At 41.6% G+C, this 23304-nt stretch overlaps 1 protein-coding gene across 1 annotated transcript in view; it reads right to left on the reverse strand.

The window, feature by feature from the left end:
• Positions 1-23304, reverse strand: part of LOC125892764 (myelin basic protein-like) — a 91934-nt gene that overhangs the window by 54615 nt on the left and 14015 nt on the right. The window contains 1 exon segment of the mRNA XM_049582973.1: positions 17487-17545. Coding sequence (XP_049438930.1) covers positions 17487-17545 — 59 coding nt within the window.

Genomic DNA, 23304 nt, shown 5'->3' on the forward strand with positions numbered 1-23304 from the left:
TCAGACACGTTAATCTCCTCTGTAACTTGGCTCTAAAACTAACAAGTGCAATATATATTCATTTCTTTCTATAGCTATTCATGACAAGTAAAGCTGCTTGTTTCTGTTCATTGGTACCAAGGTAATTAAATCATTTTATGGATTTCCTCCTTCTCCCTGATCACAGTGTACAATGTGCTTCCACTTCCGAGTGGTTTGGCGCCAACACTGGGAACCAACACAGGCAACTGTGGGCACACAGTTCAGAGAAGTGCAACCGTGACACAGTCCTGTGAGCTGAGGGGAGGTGTACGAGTGTGGTGAGCAAGCACTTACCGATGCAAATCAGGTAAAAGGTCAACAAAGTGCCTCGCTTTTGAAATTTTATTTGTTAACAAATTATGTAAATTTGTTTTCACATGAGGAGATTCAGATTCAATTAACAGGCTCAATAGTGGATTCAGATTTAATTACATACAAACCCATTCACATGTTCAAAGAGCTCAGTGAATAATCCAAACTGATAGTCCTACTGTTGACAGATGTAGAGGGTGATCACTATCTTAACACCTGAGCTACACTAGCCTCATACCAGTGCCAACTCCTTTTACTACATGAAAATTCAGGAACACAAACGTACTCGTCACATTTCATTTAATTAAAAAAATTCTCTTAAATTTAAGACACCTCTAGATTTTTTTTTACCCTGAAAAGCTATATTTTTCTTTCTATGACTGACAGGGTTGTGCCAAAGTTTAAAGAGCTTTGGTTATTATATAAGAGTTTTACTATATATTCTGTATTCCCTGTGCTCTATTCATTGGTTTGAAGTGGGCGGGTCTCGGCTGGAAAACTTCTGTGCACCAATCAGGATTTAGCAACACTTGAACCAAGTTCACACCTACACAGTTCTGATTAAGCAGAATAATTAATACTTCAAACACCTTATTTAGTCAAATTATAGAGGAAAAACATAGCACAGAAACTCAGAGGTTTGATAAGGTTTAATAAATATGGTTTCTGGGTGTTTATCAAATCTGTCAGAATTATACTTGAAACACTCCAAAGAACAAACTTAGGAGCTGAAAAGCTCCCTGTCATTTGTGAGTAATAAGTAGGGATGCATGATATTGGATTTTTTGCCAATATGCCTATATTAGGGGTGGGCAACATAATGACTATGTACGATATATTTATATATTTTCAAGCAAGATATAAATTTAGACAACACCGTTTTAATTGATACAGGGTCAAGTTGCATTACATGACGCACCCCAGTATGCATCTCTCCTCTCTCACACTCTCTGCACAGCTCCGCCCCACTCATTCTCTCACAAGTTCTCCAGAAACACTTCTTAGAGCCATAGCTTAATGTGCACCTCCTCAGAAATGTCAAAACACGTCGCAGCGACGCAGACCTCCTGTCTGTTTTTTGTAAGCTGAAACCATTTCCCTCAGTGGAAACAAAGCTTTTATTTACTTTAATTTCACAGATAAGTGCTGTAACAATAAACTGTGAAGATAGCAAAGCCCCCACAAAAATAGTCTTGTGTTGATTTATCCTGGCTCATATGAGTAGAGGAAATCTTCGCTAGTCACTAGGCTAATTTATACAATGTAAAATGCCAGAGGCTTTGCTAATAACATTAGCATGTTGTATTTGTTTGGAAAACGTGTTTAGTATAAGACAGTTGTTTAGTTGGTGAACCTTGTGAATTGTAATGGAGCTGAATTTTGTAACGTTACCGTTATTAAATGTCGCTGTTGTCCCCGATTTCATATGAGTCGAGGAAGAGTATGCTAGCCACTAGGCTAATTAATACAATGCAAAATGCCATAGGCTTGTGCTAAAAACATTAGCATGTTGTATTTGTGGGGTAAATGTGTCCAGCAAAAAACAAATGTTTTGTCTGTGAATGCTGCGAGTTATAGTGAAGCTGATTTGTGTAGTTGTGTTCGAAATTGTTGTCATTAAGCCATGTTTAATGTGTGTTTTGGGTGTGTTTTGAATCAACTAAACTTTACAGCACTTCACAGAAAACCCACCGTCAAATAGTGTTACGGAGGAATAACTGTTGTGAAGCTGCATATTTTCAAACCAATATTTTCAACAGAATCCCTATTCCTATCCTTTGCATTTTATTTTGTATTTATTTTGTTTTTATAAAACTGCTTGTGACATCTCAAATGTGGCTTCGACTTTTAACTGAAAACATGTTGCCCATTTCATATCACCAGTCAGCCTGTAAATACCGATATATTCATTTTTGTCCATATCGCCCAGCCCTAGCTTATATGTAACAACTCATTTGACCGATAACTAATACTGCTAACAATATATACACTTTTTTCCCCACCTAATTTTAGTGGTCATCAAGTCTCTTCTATAGTGGAATTAACATTAAGCATGCAAACTCTTATCATGATGCCCACCAGCAGATGGAGACATGAAATACATTGCATTTCAGTGTATGTAATATTCATTCATTGTGCAAAATAAGAAAAAGCATGATTCTGATTCATTCATTCATGTTAAAACCAATACTGATGATGTGCCGAAATGATTGTGCATCCCTAGTAATAAGATATATTTAATAAGACATATTTATCATCAGGCAGTTTACTCTAACTTACAGCAAAGAGTGTGTGTGTGTGTGTGTGTGTGTGTGTGCAGCTGAGACAAGGTAACACAGTTCACAAGGTGTGTTCATCTCTTTGAAATTTGATTTAAGTATACAAGGTGAAGTAAAAGTGGAGGATTTTTATCTTTTATCTTTAAGTCCAAATTTTCCTTCTGCTGGCCCAAAGACCCTCAACCAATTATTCTGAAGCAACCAGAGGGCAAGAAACTGACACAGAGGAAATGAGAAAGAGAGAGATGATTAACTGCACTGGGATTTTTGTGCACCGATAAAACCAACATTATGACGGCATTCCTTCAGTCTGGCACATCAGCATACTTCCCCATCAATAAAACACTCAGTATTCAACCTTTGTTGGATTTTGTCCACGCACACCTACATGCAAAGACACAGCTGTCTTATCTCTAGTTCACCCTCACACTTTTTGTAAGTGTTGAAAATTAGCAATGCAAACAACAAATCCACATTCCACGAGCTGAGCTGCTGGAGACTGGATGTTGAAGTGATATCGTTGGAGGCTGAGGCAACTCATAGGACTAAATCTGCAATCTGTATCTTGACATCTGATAAAATATAAATATTATTCATCTCCTCAGTATTTATATTGAATGATTATTTTAGGCACTTTATGAAATGCCTCAAACTCCTCATTACTAACTCTGCTGGAGGACGTGCATTGCAAGAAGTAGACCACAAAGGCTCTATTTTCATGAACCCAGCAGCATGGTACAGATCACAGTCAAGTGTGTCCTACCCAGTGCAACTGAAATGCGCCAGGCACAATTTTGGTGAACGCCACTACAAATCGTAACCCTAACCCTCTCATATCACATGATGTTGCTCATCACAGACACATGTCTACTTGTGTTGTAAGTGAAATGTGGAGCTTGAGGCCAGACTCATGAAAAAGATGATGATGCGTGTAGTCATTCCACTTGGAGGTGCTGGGAGAGGAATGGCAGGAACAAAAGGTGCTGATGGAGTCATTGGCAGACAGTTTTAACTGATCTATTCTTAAGCATCCATCCCCAACACTCCTGTTGATTTATACTGCAGTAGAAACTGTAGAATCATAACGGGACATCATAACGACACGTTTGATGTCCCTTAAAACACAAAATCTAACCTACAGATCTGTTGTGCATAGCTGTGGCTTGACAAGCAGCATCACTCCAATTATAGACTACAGATACCTTCTGCCTTCAGATGGCTGCAGAGGGACACCAGAGTAAAGGAAAGGACATTATAAAGCACATTTAAAAACAACTTCAGTTGACCAAAGTGCTGTACAGTTATTGAAATATAATATAATCATACACAAATATCATAATAAATAAAACAATAAAGGAAATATTAAGAACTCAATTTAAAAAACTAAAATCAGAATAAAATAGGAAATAAAAGAGTAAAAAGAGTAAAAGCCAAGGATTCTTGCCTAGCAGGGACTGAACACCTAGGAGAAAAGATGGGTTTTCAGTAATGTTTTAAAGTGCTCAACAGACTGTGCAGCTCTAACCTGGAAAGGTAGGCTGTTCCACAGCTTTGAGGCTGCCACTGAGAAGGCTCTGTCCCCACAAATAGAGAGTCTGGACCGAGGTACTGCCAGGAGCAGCTGGTTTGACGACCTAAGTGCTCCAGAAGTACTGTGAGGCTGTACAAGCTCTGATAAATAAGACAGTGCCAGACTATTTAAACACTTAAAAACAATTAATAAAACCTTGAACTGGATCCTAAAATTAACAGGCAACCAGTGCAAAGATGCAAGGATGGGACTGATGTGATCACACCGTTTCTTTCCAGTCAGAAGGTGGGCGGCTGCATTTTGGACTACCTGTAAATGGCGCAGTGCTGACTGGTCAAGACCAACAAATGAATAACTTTCTCAAAATCATTTCTGGGGAGATAAGCCTTTACTTTAGCTAACAGTCTCGGCTGGAAGAAGCTTGTTTTAACAATAGAGGTTATTTGCTTATCAAACCTAAAGTCACTGTCCAAAATAACACCAAGATTCCTTGCAAAAGGGTGACAGTGAGACTTAAGGGTGCCAATGGCGCTGTCATACCCATCTAACAGATTTTGTTGGCCGAATAAAATAATCTCAGTTTTATTTTTGTTCATGGAGAGAAAGTTCACTTCCATCCAAGATCGGATATCAGTGAGGCAGTCTAATAACACCTGAACAGAGGCTTGCTCATTTGTTTTTTTAGTCAGATAGATTTGTACGTCATTTGCAAAGCGGTGAAATGAGACATTGTGCTTTCTAAATATGGATCCCAATGGCAACATATATATCGAAAAGAGGAGGGGGCCCAAAATAGAACCCTGAGGCACCCCACAGCTCAGGGGGGAAGTGGCCGAAGAATACTGGCCCAGCTGGCCAGAGAAGCTCCTGTCTGAGAGGTAGGACTGAAACCACTTAAGAACAGCACCCTTAATGCCCACACAGGTGTTTAAGCGAGACAGGAGAATGTTATGATCCACTGTATCAAAGGCAGCTGTCAGATCCAGAAAGACCAGGACCGCAGAGTTACCAGAGTCAACTGTTAAAAGAAGATCATTTAAAATTCTTAAAAGCGCCATTTCTGTGCTATGGCGTGACTTAAAACCAGACTGGAACTTCTCAGAAATGCCATTTAGATCAATAAAAGACTGCAGCTGTTCATTAACCACCTTCTCCAAGACCTTAGAAAGAAAAGGAAGCTTGGAGATAGGCCTAAAGAGGGATAAAATTGTGGGGTCAAGATTATGTTTTTTGAGGGGCTGGACCACAGCATGTTTAAAGGCAGCTGGGACACATCCAGACATCAAAGATGAATTTATCAGATCCATAACACAGGGCCCAATGATATGGAAAACGTCCTTAAAAACATGGGGTGGGATGCTGTCAAGAGGACAGTAAGAAGGCTTGAGGTGCTAGACAATATCAGTTAAAGCTGAGAGAGACACTTGTTCAAATGTGTCAAAAACAGCAGAGCAAATGGGCAAGACGGCAGGATCTAATGCAGACGGCAAAAGAGAGGACCTAATATCAGAGATCTTGCCAATAAAAAACCTTAGAAAATCTTCACACAGTTTAGGTGAAGGAACAACACCATTGTGGTCACAGGGGTTTACAAGAGTATTCAAGGTATTAAAAAGAAACTGAGGTTTATAGCTATTAACTGACACGAGATTGGATAAGAACTGACTCTTGGCAGCTTTAACAGCTTTCTGATACTGCAATAGACTGTTTTTTAAAATGTCCAAAGAAACATGTAGATGATCTTTCTTCCACTTCCTCTCGGCGCGTCTACATACACGTCTTAAAGTGCGAGTGGTGTCATTAAGCCATGGCTCTGTAACTGGCTTAGAGCGTTTGCACCTAAAATGAGCCACCAAGTCTAATATGTCAGTGCAAGTACAATTAAAAGTGTCTAAAAACTCATCAGGAGTAAGAGTACCATAATGATCCTGAGTATGTAGCACAGAATGATTAAATGCTGCAGAAAACTCAGAAGCAGTTGAAGGGTTAATTGTGCACACACGGCGGTCCATGGCGCACAGTTTCACATGAGAGTGGGGCAGTGTAATATTAAATAAAACAGCGAAGTGATCGGAAATATGTGTGTCACAAATCTCACTGACATTTAACTGCAACCAAAGGATAATATAAGGTCCAGTGTGTGTCCCTTCTCATGTGTTGGATCAGACACAGACTCAGTAAGGTTAAAAGAGTCAATGAGATTCAGAAAGTCTTTCACCAAGGGACGGGACTCACAGCAGACATGGATATTAAAGTCCCCAACAATTAAAAACTGATCATAGTTCACTGTCACTCCTGCCACAAAGTCTGTGAAGTCCTTTATAAAATCCTTGTTGAACTGAGGCGGACGGTAGACTACAGCGCACAGGATGTGTGTAGTAAAGTTTACAATGACTGTCTGCAGCTCAAAGCTGGAGAAAGAGATCGACGGTGACAATCGACATTGATAACTGGATTTAAATACAGATGCTACCCCTCCACCTCGGCCGGTGGTTCGGGGGGAGTTAAAAAAGAGACAGTTGGGGGGAGCAACTCGGAGAACTGGATAGACTCACCGACTGGAATCCACGTCTCTGTCAGAAACATAAAATCCAATTCACGTGAAGTGAAGAAGTCATTCAAGATGAAAGTCTTTTTTGCTAGCGATCTAGCATTGAAGAGAGCCAGGCTAAGAGTAATCTCCTCGCGGGCCTGGGTGGAAACGCGGCGCAGTGGCCGAAGATTCCTAAAATCCACACCGATGTTGCGGACCCGGCATCTGGGAGGGGGAACCTAGGTGAAGACCTGGTGAAGGTGAAGACAGCCAGCGGCTGGACAGGGAGGAACAACAGGTTGGATCCAACAGCCACACATGAGATCCTCTGACAGGATGGCGAGGATCGGTCCAGCAGGTGGATCATCTGAGGATCTTGAGTTTCACCAAGACACCTGCCCTCTTTGCGCTTCCTCCGTGAGATGACAATCGGTGAGCGCAGCAGGTAAGCTGGTACAGACGCCAGGGGAGGAGGGAGACCTGAGGTTTGATCCCCCCAATCAAAGTTTGGCAGTGTTTTTTGAGATGCTCTAATGTCAAGAAGTGCTTGTCGATCATACACCAGCAAAGCAGAGGAATCTTGGCAGAGAAAACAAAGTAATACAACAGCAAATATCAAACACAGCAGAGTCGGCAGATGGCAGGCCGCACATGCTGGCGCCATCTTGAAACTTACATACCAAGTCACCAAGAAACCAAACAACGCAGTCAAGGAAATAACCTCAGTGATCCAAGTAAATACCAGTGTGCTGGTGAAACACTGTGTTCTGCGCCTTGAGCCAACATGAAAGCAAAGCCCGGAATAACAATTTGGTCATATGTATAAAGTATCATACACCTTTAAAAATCTTATTAGCCTGTAGCTACAAACTTAATGATACTACTCTGCTCCACTGAATCTGGCCCTCATCGTTATCACATGGGGTGTTGGAAGAAAATGGTTGAGAAAGAAAATATGTGACCAACTTTTCCTAAATGGACCACAGCTGCAGTTTGATGCTGTCCATGGGCAGCAGCTGTCAGCATGACTTCACACCTTCTCGCCACTGCTGACTTACTAAATATAGGTCTTGTTAAGCAGAACTCCCATATTGGTTGGTGCTGAAGACAATGAAGCACCACCTGGTCCTGGGGCGTGTAATCAGAAGAGCAGCTCATTTTGAATCGCATTTGCCAATTATTTGATTTTTTCCAGGGAGCCTCCTGCTATTCTCAGTTCTCACCTGGTGGTCTTGTAGCTTGCTAATCTCCAGGTTCCACCAAGATGACAATAAGAAGGTGATGGAGCTCTCACAGCTCTCCGGCAATGCCCACGGTAAAATGTTTCAGTCAGTGCCTAAGTGTCTCGAAATGCCATTCTTCTGATGGCCGCTAAATGTTGTCTTTGTGAAAACTCCTAATGTACTGATGTGATTGAAATACCTGCCAAAATCTCACTTGAATATTGGCCAAAACACAATCACAGCCTAAATGGATACACTGGAATGCATTTATAAAGCACTTTTTCTAGTTTTGTCAAACAGTGTTTTACAACACGGGCACAATTCACTCATTCACACACACATTCATACATTGTTGGATGAGGCTACCATACAAGACACGCACTTACAAACTGATGGTACGACCACTGGGAGCAATTTGTGGTACAGTATCTCGCCTACAGACAATTTGACATGTAGACTGTAGACTTTCCTAATGGTAGATGACCGCTCTAACTGAGCCATAGCTGCCTCTTAGATAAGCAACTGTAAAAAGTCATGGTAGACCTGTCAAGATCAGGTCTTCTCCATGTGTTGAATAGGGTTGATACTCTGTATTTAGAACGTTTGATTGAGATGTGGGACTTGCTACCTGCCATCAGAACCTTAGGCCTTTTTTGGGCAGTCAGCTCCTCATCCTCAGGGTAATTTATCTCCCACTCATCCAATTCTTCCTATTCTTCCTTTCTATGGCCTGGAGCTTTACCAGAGCTTCCTCTACACCCATCTATCTGTAGCAGTCCATGTTTACAAACAAAACCTCTAATCTCTAATCCATAGCTAGCCTGTAATATGACAAACTTCTTATCAATAGTCTAAACGACTGATGGGGCATTTTTGGCCCACAACCCCCTAAATTCAGTGGATGATTAATAACACACTTTTAGGAATAGGAACCAAGAAATAGGAACAGTCAGGAACTGAGAAATGTAGGGGTTTTATTTTAACAGAGTTACATGCATTTGAAAACGTGAAGGGGTAAAAATAACTCCCTTAGTGATTCTAAAAAGTGTAAAAAAAAAAAAAAAAAGGGGGGGGTTTGGGGAGTTTTTCCTTATCCGCTGCCAGGGTCATAAGGACAGAGGGATGTCGTATGCTGTAAATCCCTGTGAGGCAAATTGTGATTTGTGATATTGGGCTTTATAAATAAAATTGAATTGAATTGAATAAAAATGCCTTCAAAGGTGCAGATTTTCCAAATTGGAGTGTTCGAGAATAGATGTTGTAATCTCAATTTGCGCATGCCCATTGCTGCTTTGTGTAATGGGCATACGCTAGAAACCACCACAACATTGGTTTGCAAAGGTTTTGTTCACAAACTTAGCATTGTTGCACCACTAACAGACGAATGGAGGCAGCTCCTGCACCAAATGTTTTTGCTACACCTTACTGTCCATGCCAGAAATGACGGTTTTAGATGAGAACCAGTCGAACCAACAGATGGTGGGACACTTTCCAGAGTGGAAATGTTGATGAGGAAAGAATGCAGATCTTTAGCATGTCCAGAGCAGAACTTGTATGTTTGAGTGAGCTCTTTGATTCTTAAACTGAATGGAAATCAAACATGATTAGATCTCCAGAGGGTGTTTTAAAAAAAGTATTGTTAGCCAATACACTTTACTACCTTTGTGACAGGATAGACTGCTGAAGAAAGTGAATGTCCGTGAGTGTTTGGAATTGTTTTGTTTAAATCTTGTGTGGAAAGATATTTTGCAAAACAAAGGTCGTGTAAAAAGAACTATTTTTTCAAACTAAGGGAAACATTACTGTCCTAGACAGGGATGTAAAACTATGCCATGGCGGTTGCTGCCTCAGCTCCACTCAGCCCTCTGATCTCCATTCAGTACTAGGGTACTGGATGGGGTTCAATGTGCATAAGTTCTCCTTGTGTTTGAGTAGTGAGAGGAGAAGAAGAGTGCAGCCAGTTCAACACCCTTCAGAGCTTGGCTGATTTGAGACTTTCATAGAAATCCTCTTCACATCTCTGGTTAGGTGATAGCTTGTGCCCTTTAGTGTTTCATCCTGCCCACACCACAGAGATGGATGGGATCATCTCACCTTTTCTCTGAGATATAAAAAGCAGCAGACACAATGGACTCCCTGTAGCTCTACCTTCAAAAGCCAAGTTCTATACTGTAATAATGTTCGTCAAATGTCAAGAGGACAATCAGGTGTAAAGTGCAACACACTGGCCGTCAAGCGCCGCCCCCCAACACACATTGGCAGCGGCGTGCAGCAGCACCGTCGACGTGTATTTCCCACCCCAGCCCACTAGGTGGCTGTACCTACACTAATTGCCAATGGTTGCCAACTGCTAGTAACGGAAGAAGAAGAGGAAAAACTTTGAGGCAACAACAACTTGGATTTCATGGGTCAGTTTCTTATCAAAGTCGTCTTATTAAAAATTTGAAACAACCGGAGTTGATACTACGGTGGCCGAGACGTACGTAAAAGGCTTTTCTTGCAGCGCCGGCCGCGCTGGAAATAGAGCAGTGGGCTGAAGCAGAGCGGTGTGGCACGTCGGCCGGCGCCAGTGTGGGTTGGTTCATAGAATATAATGGAGGCCGGCGTTTTGACGTGCGCCGTATGGCGGCGGTGTGTGTTGCACTTTAGGAAGCAATTCAATTTACCTAATGAAGGCCAGACCGCCATAAAGCAAAATATAACATTCAGAAATAAAACAATGTTACTGTTAAAGCCTCTCTTAAACTCAGATTTTGCAAGTTCAGGGTCATTGAGAGAAAACCAAATAATGGCATTCAGAGGATTCAATAGACTTTTTCACAGAAAAGAAAAAAACTGAAATACTAAATTCCTACTGAGAGGCAAATAACTATATGATAGCTCAAATATAGGCAAAACAGTATCACATATTTCACAACTAAAGACTGAGTAATTAGCAGATGAGCGGCTCTGTCCTGATGAAGATTTACCATCAGCACAACACATTTTTGTCCAAATCAAAAATGTATATATACAGAGTAAAAGCATGAACAGTAAACTGAAGTGCAACTGTTGTGTTAACTTGAGGTAAACAGGACTCTTCCACCAACCAACGGTGCCCCCCGTTTACTTCTGTGGTTCACACAGATCACACAGAGCCAAACACAACAGAGTACTAATCAGAACAGACTTGAGGTGGGAAAAATGTGATTATCATTCCATCGTGGACAGATCTCACACTGAGAACAGAAGAGACATGGACAAGCCTGCTGGGTTGGTCACAACACTCAGACTGCTCTAATTGGATACAATGGTAGAACTGAAGCCCGGTGGTCTGCTGGCTGAGCCTCAAGCTCCCTCATCTGGAGACTTCGGTCTTGAATTCAGTTGTTTCAGTAGCACAACCAGGCACAAAGAGGGATTAACAAAGTCACATCTTACTGTGACGTTAGACAGTAAAATAATCTCTCCAACACACTTGGTTCTCATCTGACATACCACAAAGGACAAGCTACTAAGCAGTTCAAACACAGAGTCCCTTGTAAACAGGATTTAATTACATTACAACCAGAGCCACTTGTTACTTTAAATTCCATCTGCTGCAACCATGTCTGTGTTTATCTCCCTCAATATTCAGTATGTTTGGTGTGATTTTGTGTGTAGCCATAGGTGTGCTGATAATCCAGTGTTTCAACCCATATACAGTGGCACCAAGAAGAACATCAAGTTGTTTTTTCCTACCAAAATGGAAAAAGGATCAAGACCTGAGAGGCTGAGTGTTCTATGAATTAAAACACATATACCCTCACTCCTTGCCATGAGCGGTTAAGGTGAACTCAGAGCAGTTGACATTTAGCATTTAAAGACTTGAAGGTGATGTTTCCTTTTTAAGGCTTTGGTTGGATTAAACACTGTGTTCGTCTGTTTTGCTTCCTTTACACATGGGCAGCATTTCTTTTTTGTAATTAATTTACACAATAATATATTTCTTTAAATTGTTGTTGTCATGAGTACCTTCACACAGAACACATACATTACACAGCAAAAAACCCACATGATCTTATTTCGTAAGTGGGTCGATTTTTTTCTGAGCTTTTGCACCACAATAAAAGGTATCATCCATTCATGTTAAGTTTATACTTAAAAGGGTTACACAGCAACAACCGGACTCTGTAGTCCGAACCAAGACTGCAAACTTTACTACGCCTTTCAACTAGGGATATTAATAACTGACTGTTTAACAGAAATTTTTAACAATTAGTACTACCTGATCAACAGTATACTGGTAGAATATATATTTAATATAATACATTGGCGCTACCGGGGGAGATGATGGGGTACAGAAATCTGCTGCCCAGGCTGGAGTCCTACACCACCGCCAGGGCAAAGTCATTACTCTTGAGAGACGACTAATGTTTCAGCAACCCTCAACAAGCTAATGACCCAAAGACATACTGTGAAACTTCAACTAATAGTCCAAGCTATAACTTGCTTGAATCACTGAAATCAACAGGCCTATATTTGGGACAGCACACAACTGTTGCTCAGCAAAGATGAGAAATACAATCAACTTCTTTATTTAACCCAGGATGAATATCACTTGTGTAAAAATAAGGCTTCAGATTATGATTAAGAATCATTCATTTGCTCTAGCTCTGACAGACAGCACATCAGAGAGAGAGTTACAGCATACGAGGATTACAGCACCCAGTATACCTATACAACTGCACTTTATCCTGTTAAAACGATTTTCACAACGGATTATTTTTTATGAAAAACCCTTTTGTAATAGAGGGATCGATATATAATTTGAGGTAGCCAACAACCTGATTTTATACATCCAAAGAACTTCTACCAAAAAAAAAAAAACAAAAAAAAAAACAAAAGAACTGCTTGGCAACCCGGCGTCTAATTAAGACAAGCATTATTTGTCAAATGTGCAGCCACACCAGGCTAATAAAAGAAACTAGGTGTTTAATTGAGTAAAAGTTTTACAGAGGTGAGCACCTATATGGAGGATAATCGCCTCACTCGTTGGATACTACCGTTAATCCTCTTCACTGGTGGAAACTATCAGCAAACTTTCTGTTGCTGCCATTACACAAACAAACTCGGCTCAATAGCTGCCCAGTCACCATGAGCTAACACAGCAGTAGTGGCTAACATGCAACATCAAGCTGTTAAACAGTCCCAACAAACTTTTAGTGAAACCAAAACGACTCGACCCGTTAAGCAAGACGTGCAGATTCTCAGCGTCCCTGACGGGGAGCTCACACTCCTGAAGCACAAGTGTCATGATAAACAGAGAGGAAGAGATAGAAAGGAGCCCCTGAGTAAAGCAATACGCTACATGCAGCTCTACTGTTTTGCAAAATGAATGGCTTACTACCTTATTCTTCTTCTGTTAGGGGTTTCATTTATCACCCAAAATGACAGCACAACCTGAGAGCATGAACTGTAGGTGATGCTTGTAGTTAGAAAGAGCATTGGTAGTAGTTACACCAATAGCAAACATATAGCAGGAGCCAGAGAGAGTGACTTTATCATGTTGTTTTTGTTGAGAAAAGTTCACAGGCAGCATAGCATTCTGGTCTTGGTCTGGTCACTGTCAGTTGAGGAAATTGCTACTTTTGTCTTTGCTGCCATGGATTTCTCTCTGAGTGTTCAGCATCAGTAGAAATGGTACTGTATCACTGGAGGGAAAAAAAAGGGTGCTACGTCTCAGAGGTCTTGATACCACATCCTGATGTTTACTGCTGGTGTCTGAGAGAGCGGAAAAATTGATTCCTCCCACTGTAGCTGGGCAGGAAATATCTCAGCATGATGTGCAACATAGTCTCTGGTTGGCCAATCTGTTGTTTGATTACAAGTGGATTTCTTTTAAAGCAGTTGTTGTACAACAAACTGCATTCTTGCACACAAAATGCAATTTAAAATCTCTGAATTTGTAAATACAAAATAATTGAGTGGCTGTCTATTTTTGAAGACATTGTCAGCTTTGCATGCAGTAATGACTAAAAGTAGCAAGATCTCAGTGTACTACCCTCCGTGTGGCAGTAATTAAGGCTCTAAAACATCAGTGGCGTCAACAGAGACATTTCTGTTGGACCTGCTATTGAGGTGTGACAAAGCAGGTATGGGTACATTTCCTGAAATGATAATGGACTGGGAGAGGGATCACGACTCAGACAACAGCCTCTAAACACAACCTGCCTTACTCTGTCACACTCTGTTCCTGCTCAACTGTCACTATGACAACTGGCTGTTCTGCCAGACCTTTAAATTGACTTTGATGTCATGATAATCAAGCCAACAGAAAGGGGTGAAACAAATGATGGAGACTGAGACATACACAATGCAATTATAAAGCTAAGTAAACAATGTGGCTTTAGTGCGATGCTGCCCTAACACCGCTCTGGGCAGCTTCACACTTGACAAATTAATCCACCTCTCTTGCTCCTGCTCTTCTCTCTCTGGAGTGTGCTTTGCAAGCAAAGGAAAGAAATCATCTGTGGGCTGAGCCATCAGCTTTCCCACTGGTTTGGGCTCCCCTCTTCCCCAGCAGGCCAACATGATCACTCCACCCATTACAGGTAGTCGGCCGCGAGCCAGACCACGCAGGCAGGGACTGCAAGTTTTACATTGCTGCCCGCAGCCCCAGATGCTGTTTTTCTGACACCTCCTTGCTCACAGCCTGACATTAGGGCTGCTCACAACAAGCTAGCAACCTCTTCAAATCTGATCGCAGCCTCAGCCATAATGGCCCCAACTCATTATATCCGCTGTAATTTTGAAAAGCGGAGACAAAAAGGACTTAAGCAAAGCGGGGGTTAATTACACAATGTCATTAAATTACATTACTGTCCCAGTTTAAGCTGGATCCTCCTCCACACTTTGCCGTACAGGAACACTGTCTGGCTTGTAATTTCTGTGCTCACACAATGCAGAAAAATGAGTCAAAAAAAATCTCTCAAAACATATTTGCTCTATTTAATTACAGCACCATTAGAGGCAGACATTTTCTGTCAAGTGCTAACCCCGGGGCACAGCAGAACACCTTGCTGTGCGGCCTATTAAAAATTCCTATTGTGAGGTGCTTAACCATTTTGTTTGTTACAAAAGAAAAATAAGAAAATTGCATTTAATTTACCACTGGACCTTCAAGCTTATGTCATAACTGATCGTACTTCCTGTTTATACTATAGCACTAATGTAAATAGGGACGCTCAAAATTTCTATCGGGCCGATATTGGGACATTTTTGTAATACTGCATTATTTCCCTAATTAAAATCATAACGATTTAACATTGGTTTGTGAGCTGAGGAAGACAAACAACAATTGCAGCATGATATCTAGAGGGCAAAACATGTCACGGTGTGAACGTCTTTCTTCAGAGGAAGACAACACAATGGTGCCAAGGGTCTGATCTCTGACCATCCGATACCCAACCAGATCAAGTTCCTGCAGCTGTTTACCAGGTTAGATACAGTGCTGATGGACAGCTCTGCAGTGCAGTTTATACACTTTACTGATACACCAGAGAATTACACAGTAACACTGGGCTTCATCATCTCCCTCCCATTAACTATGAATCTAATACTGATTAAAGTCATTTTACTTTCAAATCCTTGTATTTATTATGCTCATCTGTGGTGTAGGGTTATATGGGGACAGGGGCCTTGAGGGTTGGCCATTTCACAATCCCCAGAAAATCTCCCTTGTTTTCCCAGCCTGATGTCGGCAGGTATGAAGAGTCATAACTGTTCTTTGTTTTTGTTGTGTTAGCAACAGTGATGTCAGTTTGATTTGGTTCGGTCGGGGCTATGGAATATTAAATCAGCCATATTTTCTCACTGTATCTTAGCCTTTCTTACCCTCAGGTGTACATAAACTACAGGTTGTATACTTCTTTTTAAAATACAAGAAGGTGCGTGGTTATCGTATCGGTTATTGGCCATGAGAAGTGGGTAATTATCGGCTATCGATATAGGTTGAAAAAATCCATTATCGGTATGCTGTATTTTTCTTAACTTTAGAGTGCAAACTCACTGATCGATCCCGATGCTTCAAAGTGCAAAAACTGCTCCTACAACAGCAGCAAAAACAATCCATCAACCAACAAAACCACGCTTTCATTCTGAGACTTAAATCCAGTTTACTGTTTTAAGCATAGCACCTGACTCTGACTCAACAGCAAGACAAGGTGCATGTATACTGAAACATCTAAAACATTTCGCACCTGCAGTATCACTTTTGTTCAGGTGGAAAAACATTATTTCTAGATGGACTTCCAGGGTGACAACTTGTCGGTGCTGTGGGAATAATGCTTCGGTGCTGTATGTCTGGTAAATTATCGATGTCAGACATCTGAGTGCTGATGATCACCAGGCCAAAGCTAATGGTTAAATGAGATGTGTACCCAGAGAGGTTTTAGTGTCAGCCTTGATGCACAAAATCATCTATTTACATCCTCCAGTTCAAATGGGTTCTCTCACAGAGCATTGTAGCTGCAAGGCTTGTGGTTTTCGAGGGGTTTTTATAGGGCGACACACAAGAGCCATGAAGACCCATCATGTTTCAGATATTGTCATGGCAACACAGCTCAATTACGAGTGGGACTCTGATGGTAACAGAGAGGCGATTGTTTAAAATGCAGTGTGCAAGACATTTGAAAAAATTTCCAGTAATTCCATGTATGCACAAGTACTTAAAAAAAGACTATCCAACATGTGTGAGTGCAAGGGATTTTTTTTTATCACATTACCGTAATGTGCAAAAGAAAATCGCTTAATTTAAGTGCATAAGTGGGTCTGAACATCTTTAAAGATTTCTTGGGATAAAGAATAGGATAATAAATGATCTCAAAAATGGAGGGAGGTAGGTTTTTTAATTTCACTTACTCCAGCACAGTGGCCTTTAAGTCCAAATAATGCATAGATATAAATGGATATGGAAAAAAATCCATGCAACATTTGCAAAGTCATCTCCACTTCATCTCTCCTTTACTCTCCACAACAAAAATCTCCACATAAAGCAATGACATGATGCATTACTCATCGACCGCTGCTTCTCAATACATTTGACAGATGAGTATGAAGTGCCGCCTGTGGCAGTGCGATCACCGCAAAACCTGCCTTCATGTTCCAAGCGCTGGAGGTGACAGAGTAAGTTGTAACCACGAACACGTAGGCGGCTCAGAAATATATCAAATCACTTATAAACATAAAAAACCCATTCTGTGTCTAGACCTTGGAGACAAATACACTACCTGCAAGGAATTTAGTATTTTTAACCTTTGTGTCATATTATGTAAGCCTTGACTTTTACAAAATACACTCAAGTGGTTCACAGTCTGACTGAAAGCTGAAGGTAATAAATCAGTGTGAGTGAGGGAGCCTGAAGGCTGGTCTACATCAGAGTCCAAAGTCCTGCTGATAAAGGCCAGCCTTCACAATGATAAGGTTAAAGAAAACTCTCAGAATCAAACACATGCTTCATTCTCAGATTCTCAGAATACACAAAACGCTCACACACACACACGTTTCAAGATATTGTGATTCTGCATGCAAAAACAAGGCATTAAAGCACCTGCAGTGAGGGCTCTTACCTTACTGTCTGTGGGTAACTCCCTCTTTCCGAAATGCTGGCCCATGCTGCTGACAGAGACTGTAAGAAAAACAGAGGATGAGTTCACACCAGAAGAAGACTATAAACAGCACATTATGGGAAGATTGTGTACTCCTCCTTATCTAAGCAAGATAGGCTGCATCTTGAGTCAGTGTGTGAAACTGTAGCATCACACATGGTGCGTGTGCCAGATTGGGCTGGTGGGAAAGCTGTCAGTGGAACCTTGGTGCAGACCAAAGTGGACCAGGGTCACTTGAAAAGGAAGGTTTAAGTCCACTTCCAGCCAAAATTAGGTGGTTATTTATGCTCTCTGATGTCACCAAGACACAAACACATAAGTGAATATCAGAAGGTAGAAACGTGGCCGGCTTGGCACAGGAAGTAGAGCTGGACTGCTATTTCACCTGCATGCGAGTGGTGTTGCAGGACGCAGCGGTGCACGTTTGGGCAGGCTCCGTGACCATCTCTGCAGCCCATGCTCTGAGTGTACGTTCATATGAAAAACTGTGTGTACTTTTGTAAGACTGCAGAACAAAAATCCAAAATTATTTGGGCTAGAGGAAACTGAGAGGTTGGACTGTGAGGTGTAGGATACCTGTATTTCTAGAGCTTGGGAAATCAGGCAAACTAGACTGAATGATACACGATACAAGTATGAAGGCATACAGAACATACTAATCATCCATCCATTTTCTAACCGCTTATCCTCTTGAGGGTTGCAGGGGGGCTGGAGCCTATCTCAGCTGATATTGGGCGAGAGGCAGGATACACCCTGGACAGGTTGCCAGACTATCACAGGGCTGACACCTACGTACAATTTAGAGTCACCAATTAACCTATCCCCAATCTTCATGTCTTTGGACTGTGGGAGGAAGCCAGAGTACCCGGAGAAAACCCATGCTGGCACGGGGAGAACATGCAAACTCCACACAGAATGGCTCCCACATCCAGGATTGAACCAGGAACCCTCTTGCTGTGAGGCAACAGTGCTAACCACCACACCACCGTGCCACCCATACTTATCATGTTTTCCTATAATTTCCATAGTTCATAGGTCTCACACCAATGATACTCTGCTTCGAAAGTCCATTTGGGTCATCTATTAATACAAGAAATGACATAGGAATCAGTGCAACATTATTAAGGCCACAACACACCGGCGGCGTCATATGATGGCGGCGTCACTGACGCGAGTCAAGTGCCGCCCCCAACACATACAAAAAGCGTCGTGCTGCGGGGCGTCAACCGGATTTCTATTGCACACTCCAGTCTGCTAGGCTGGGATGTACAAAATAGCGCTTTTTCAAGGGTGGCGACACTGGAAAAATAGGACAATAGCGCCAAGTGCCGCAGTGCGGCACGTCGACACACGTCGAGCCGCCGCCGGTGTGGGTTTGTGAATAGAAAATAATGGGGGCGGCTGTTTTGACCTGTGTCGTACGCCGCTGGTGTGTTTTGGCTTTCATGGTCAATTTGAGATTGTATCAGCAGTCAGGGAAGTCAACTGAAAATCTGCAGGGAAGTGTGGTCATGGTTGTAGCCGTATCAGCAGTAACAAAGAGCAAAAATCCATGTGCTTCTTTGTACACTGATCACAAAAAATAAAAAATCATTTCTGCTAGAAGTTACAGTTAAGTGTGAGATCTTCTATGGGTTAAATGTTAGAGTTAAAGCAAACATTGCATTAATAATTTTGCACTCTTATCCAAAAAGTGACAAGACGACAAAATGTGAGGCCAACAAGAACGTGCATCAGACACACAACCCTGTGTGATGCAGGATGCACAGCACCATCCCCCACTGAACTACCAAGTCCCAAGGGAATCCTGTCAAACAACATTGTCAGTGATCCCTGGCTCCTCTTGTCAACATGCTGAAGTGAAGCGCTTTGGATAAAATCCATTTGGAAACAGAGCAAAAATATGTTCTGTAGCATAATGTTACTGTGGGATCACTTCATTTCACTTACACATGAAACAAGACACAAGGACAATGCTTCAACCCCTCTTCACTTTCTGATATAACAGGAAAAATCGTCTGATGTGTTACCATGGTTACCTTTATCTTGCATGAGTATAGGCTATACGTTGCCTCTATAGACTGCTTATCACAATTGCCTCATGAGTAGTTCATAATCAGCAGATGGATTTAATTGTAGCTCTTGATGCTATAAGGGTTAGTCTGCTCTGTTTGCTCACACCACAAACAGCTAACTTGTCTAATAACAGACCCTCCTTTTTGGGCTGTCTTGGTCCAGTTTCTTGTTTGGCAGTGTATTTTTGTTAAAACCTTTTACATCAGGCCAAGCAAATCAAGCACAACTGGCAAAAGCACCAGGGATGGTATATTTAGTTTATTCCTCTTATGGCCTGCGGTGCTACCACTGCTGGAAAAAAAAACAAAAACATGTCTGCCGGTGATTAGTAGCTACTTAATTAGTGTCATCATCCTTGAATTTGACACAGTTCTCCACAGCTGATGATTCACCTTTTGAAGAATAAATTATTGTTTTGCCACGGGGTGCTGCAAATTAGTCTCATGCTCACGAATATCTAGTGTGCTGGTCATGGGCAAAAATGAAACAATAGGAGTGCGTCATCGTCATACAAAATGCAGCTGCGATGATTAAAATGATTAAAAACATCCATCACAATATCCTCTGTAATTTTGCAGCACTAAAAGGTGAGGGCCGCATAAGACAGTGTCATTGCTTCCTGTGTCACAGCATCTCTTTCACAATGTACATGCTTTTCATAGCAGTAAATGTCAAACGAAAGTGCAGCTGCAATAACTCCAAAAAACTGACACCAAACTGACTCTAGCCAACAGGTGTACTGCCAAGTTACTGAAAAGCACCAACATGAACTCCCCCTTCCCCTCAAGGGAAGAGAGGCAAACTAATGAGGGCTCAGCTCTCTCCATGTGGAAGAAGTGAGAAATGATAGGCCTTGAGCAGTGTAGTTTCATACCCAAATAAATGTGAGAAATGAAAGATTCCAACAGAGGCAAACAAGAACTGTCATTTATTCATCTGTGCAGGTGAGAAAAGGTGTAAAACACTAACAGTGTTTATCAAACAGTAGTGCTGAATATCTCCGCCTGCACCCACCACTCAGAGGAAAAACATCTTTCCTCTAAGGGACCATTCTCCTTTACTTTCAGATAATCATAGCGTGTATTTTTTGGCTTTCAGGAGAGTGTTGGAGCCATCAAAAAGGCTTTCATCATTTTTGGCACCTTGATTATTTCCTTTTCAGGCCTTTCTTTATTTCATAACAATACCTGCAAACTTCATGGTTGTGTCCCCTGTCAACAATGTTGTGCTACAATGCCGGCTTCTGACATTATGCTTGGCTTCTTCAGCCAAGAAGGCAGAGAACTCTCCATATGAATGCCAACACTACTGAAAAATGATCTTAATCCATTCATGAATGCAACATGTGTCAGCGTTATTACTCAAATCTCAATCACCGGGCCTATCACGTCCCCTACTCAAAGGTCAATCACTCTGAAGGATTCAAAGATATGTTAATACAGCCTGTGAACAATCAGGATCTACAATCATGGCCAAATCATTACACAATTATGCTCACACACACATACACACACACACACAAACACACACACACACGATTTAACACCTTGCTCGGCTTATGCAACTGTCAAGTCAGGTTAATGACACACAGCTCAGAGCCTCCCACAGTGAATAAAAATTAAGCATTGAGAGGTGTTATTACATCCACTGTCTTTCAAACAGGGAGCACAGGGGAGAACTGTTTACCACGAGCAGCAGTTTCAGCAGTCCTTCTGGATCTTAGGGTGGAAAAAATGTGATTAAAATCTAATCAGCTTGAAAAGTTCAAGATTTTACATCACGGCAATGTGGCTCAAGGTAAACAGCTCTACACTCAGAAGAACAGAATAAAAAAAAACACTGACAGGCCATAGCAATTAGACATTCACCCAGGAACTGAAAAACTCTTCTCTTCTGAGAAACTGTCTCATTACAACATGATGTACTGATGGCGCATTTAGGAGAGGAGCAGCTGTATATGAAAGTAAGTTTATTAATAACCTGTTAACACATACCATCACCCTGGGAAGCTGCCATGGGAACGGTACCTAACAGCTGCCACATTACACATCGAGCAGGGCATTGATTCATTAGCATTAGCATTCATTTGGTCGTGCTTCTGAACACCTGACAAATGTAAACGCAACAGTCACTCTCCTTTCAGCATTGGTTTAGTTCACAAACTCTTTGAGATTAATATCTTACCCTTTGGCAGCAAACTTCTCCACTATTTTAACTCACTAGGTATTCATTAACTTTGTCTGTCTAGTGTTACGATGTGTAAAGAAAATTGAACACAACGTTTGAGGCAGGGCCCCATTCATTCCTATGAAAGTTGCTCAGTGGTGCTTCCCTGGTATAACATCTTTATTGCTGAGCACACTGCAGACTCTTGAGGGCTGAGTGGCTAAATTCCAGTTTAGTGCTCTGCTAACTCGAATGGGGATAACATAATTTAATGGTGCGGCTCTTCTAGGCTTTCGAAATGCTATCAGACTGAATCCTAAAAATGAAACAAGCCATTTTGAGGGGTTGTGACGCTCAAAAATATGTATCCATTGATTTACCAAGGTCTCTTTTAAAATGTAACTCCATGGAAAAAAAGTCTTTTAGGGCCCAGTGGCATCACATGATGGCCCAGAATTGTAATGCCACTGTTTGGCCATTATTGAAACTGGCTTCAAAGCCTGGCACACTTCCTGGACGCCTGAGTAGCCTGCAGTAGGTTTGTACAGTTGCCTGTTGTGGCTGGAAACAAAGTTGGTGAGTGTTGAGAATGAACCAGAGCAGTAAAGTTGCAGGTATGAATGTCAATGATTAACACTGTAAAAGCAGTGTCTCCGTCTGGCAGCTTTCCAGTCTACCTTGCTCTCCATCCAGACATCCATGCTAATGCCAAAATACCAGCTGATCAACAGAAGCAGCCAACAGATGCTCAATAAGGCAGGGGAGCTCAGAGAGTGGGGAGCGCTGCAGCAGTTACAATGCTAATGTTGGGGACTAGTAGTACTCCCTAACAGCATTAAAATAAAAACTAGGAACTCTCTCAGCGTCACTGCTCCTTCTCTCTTCTTTGGTTGTAAATCCAATTTACAAGGGGAAATGAAATGCTAATGGATTCCCTGAGCCGGTAAATTTGGCATGACAGTATTTGTGCATGTTGAGACATCTGTTCCACGTGGACTGGTGTTTTCAGCAGCTGGGCCAAACAGTGAACAAATAATGCTGGAGTCACCCCAATCATGTAGCCGGGGTATACTTAGTATCTTAAAGTCTAAATTCTGTCAAGAGATCGATGTAACCCATTTTGTTTACTTGGTAACAGCTGTTTGCTGTTGAAGGCTACAAGAAAAATGTATCCAGACTGTCTCTTAGGTGCTAGATCTGTCCATATTGATTAGTGTAACTTTAAATCAGCTGTTATAAGTTTGAGCTTATGTTCTCATTGCCCCAACAACTGCTTCAGGCGGGCTTTAAGCATCTTAAAGAATTGAAACGGCCAGATTCGCATGAACCTGTCAAAAATAAAACCAAGCTAACCCTGTTATAGATTTTAAGGGTATAATAAGGCATGAAAAACATCTCTGGTTAAAGCTCCAACACTGGACAGTCTGGCAAGTCTGTTCTGATCCTGTGAGCATATTAAATAGATAAAGAAGAGGCTGTTTCTGATGGTTGTGTGTGAAAAGTTGACAAATTTTTCTCACAGCTCCTATTGGATGAT

The sequence above is a fragment of the Epinephelus fuscoguttatus genome, linkage group LG8 (genome assembly GCF_011397635.1).
Source record: "Epinephelus fuscoguttatus linkage group LG8, E.fuscoguttatus.final_Chr_v1".
Taxonomy (NCBI): domain Eukaryota; kingdom Metazoa; phylum Chordata; class Actinopteri; order Perciformes; family Serranidae; genus Epinephelus; species Epinephelus fuscoguttatus.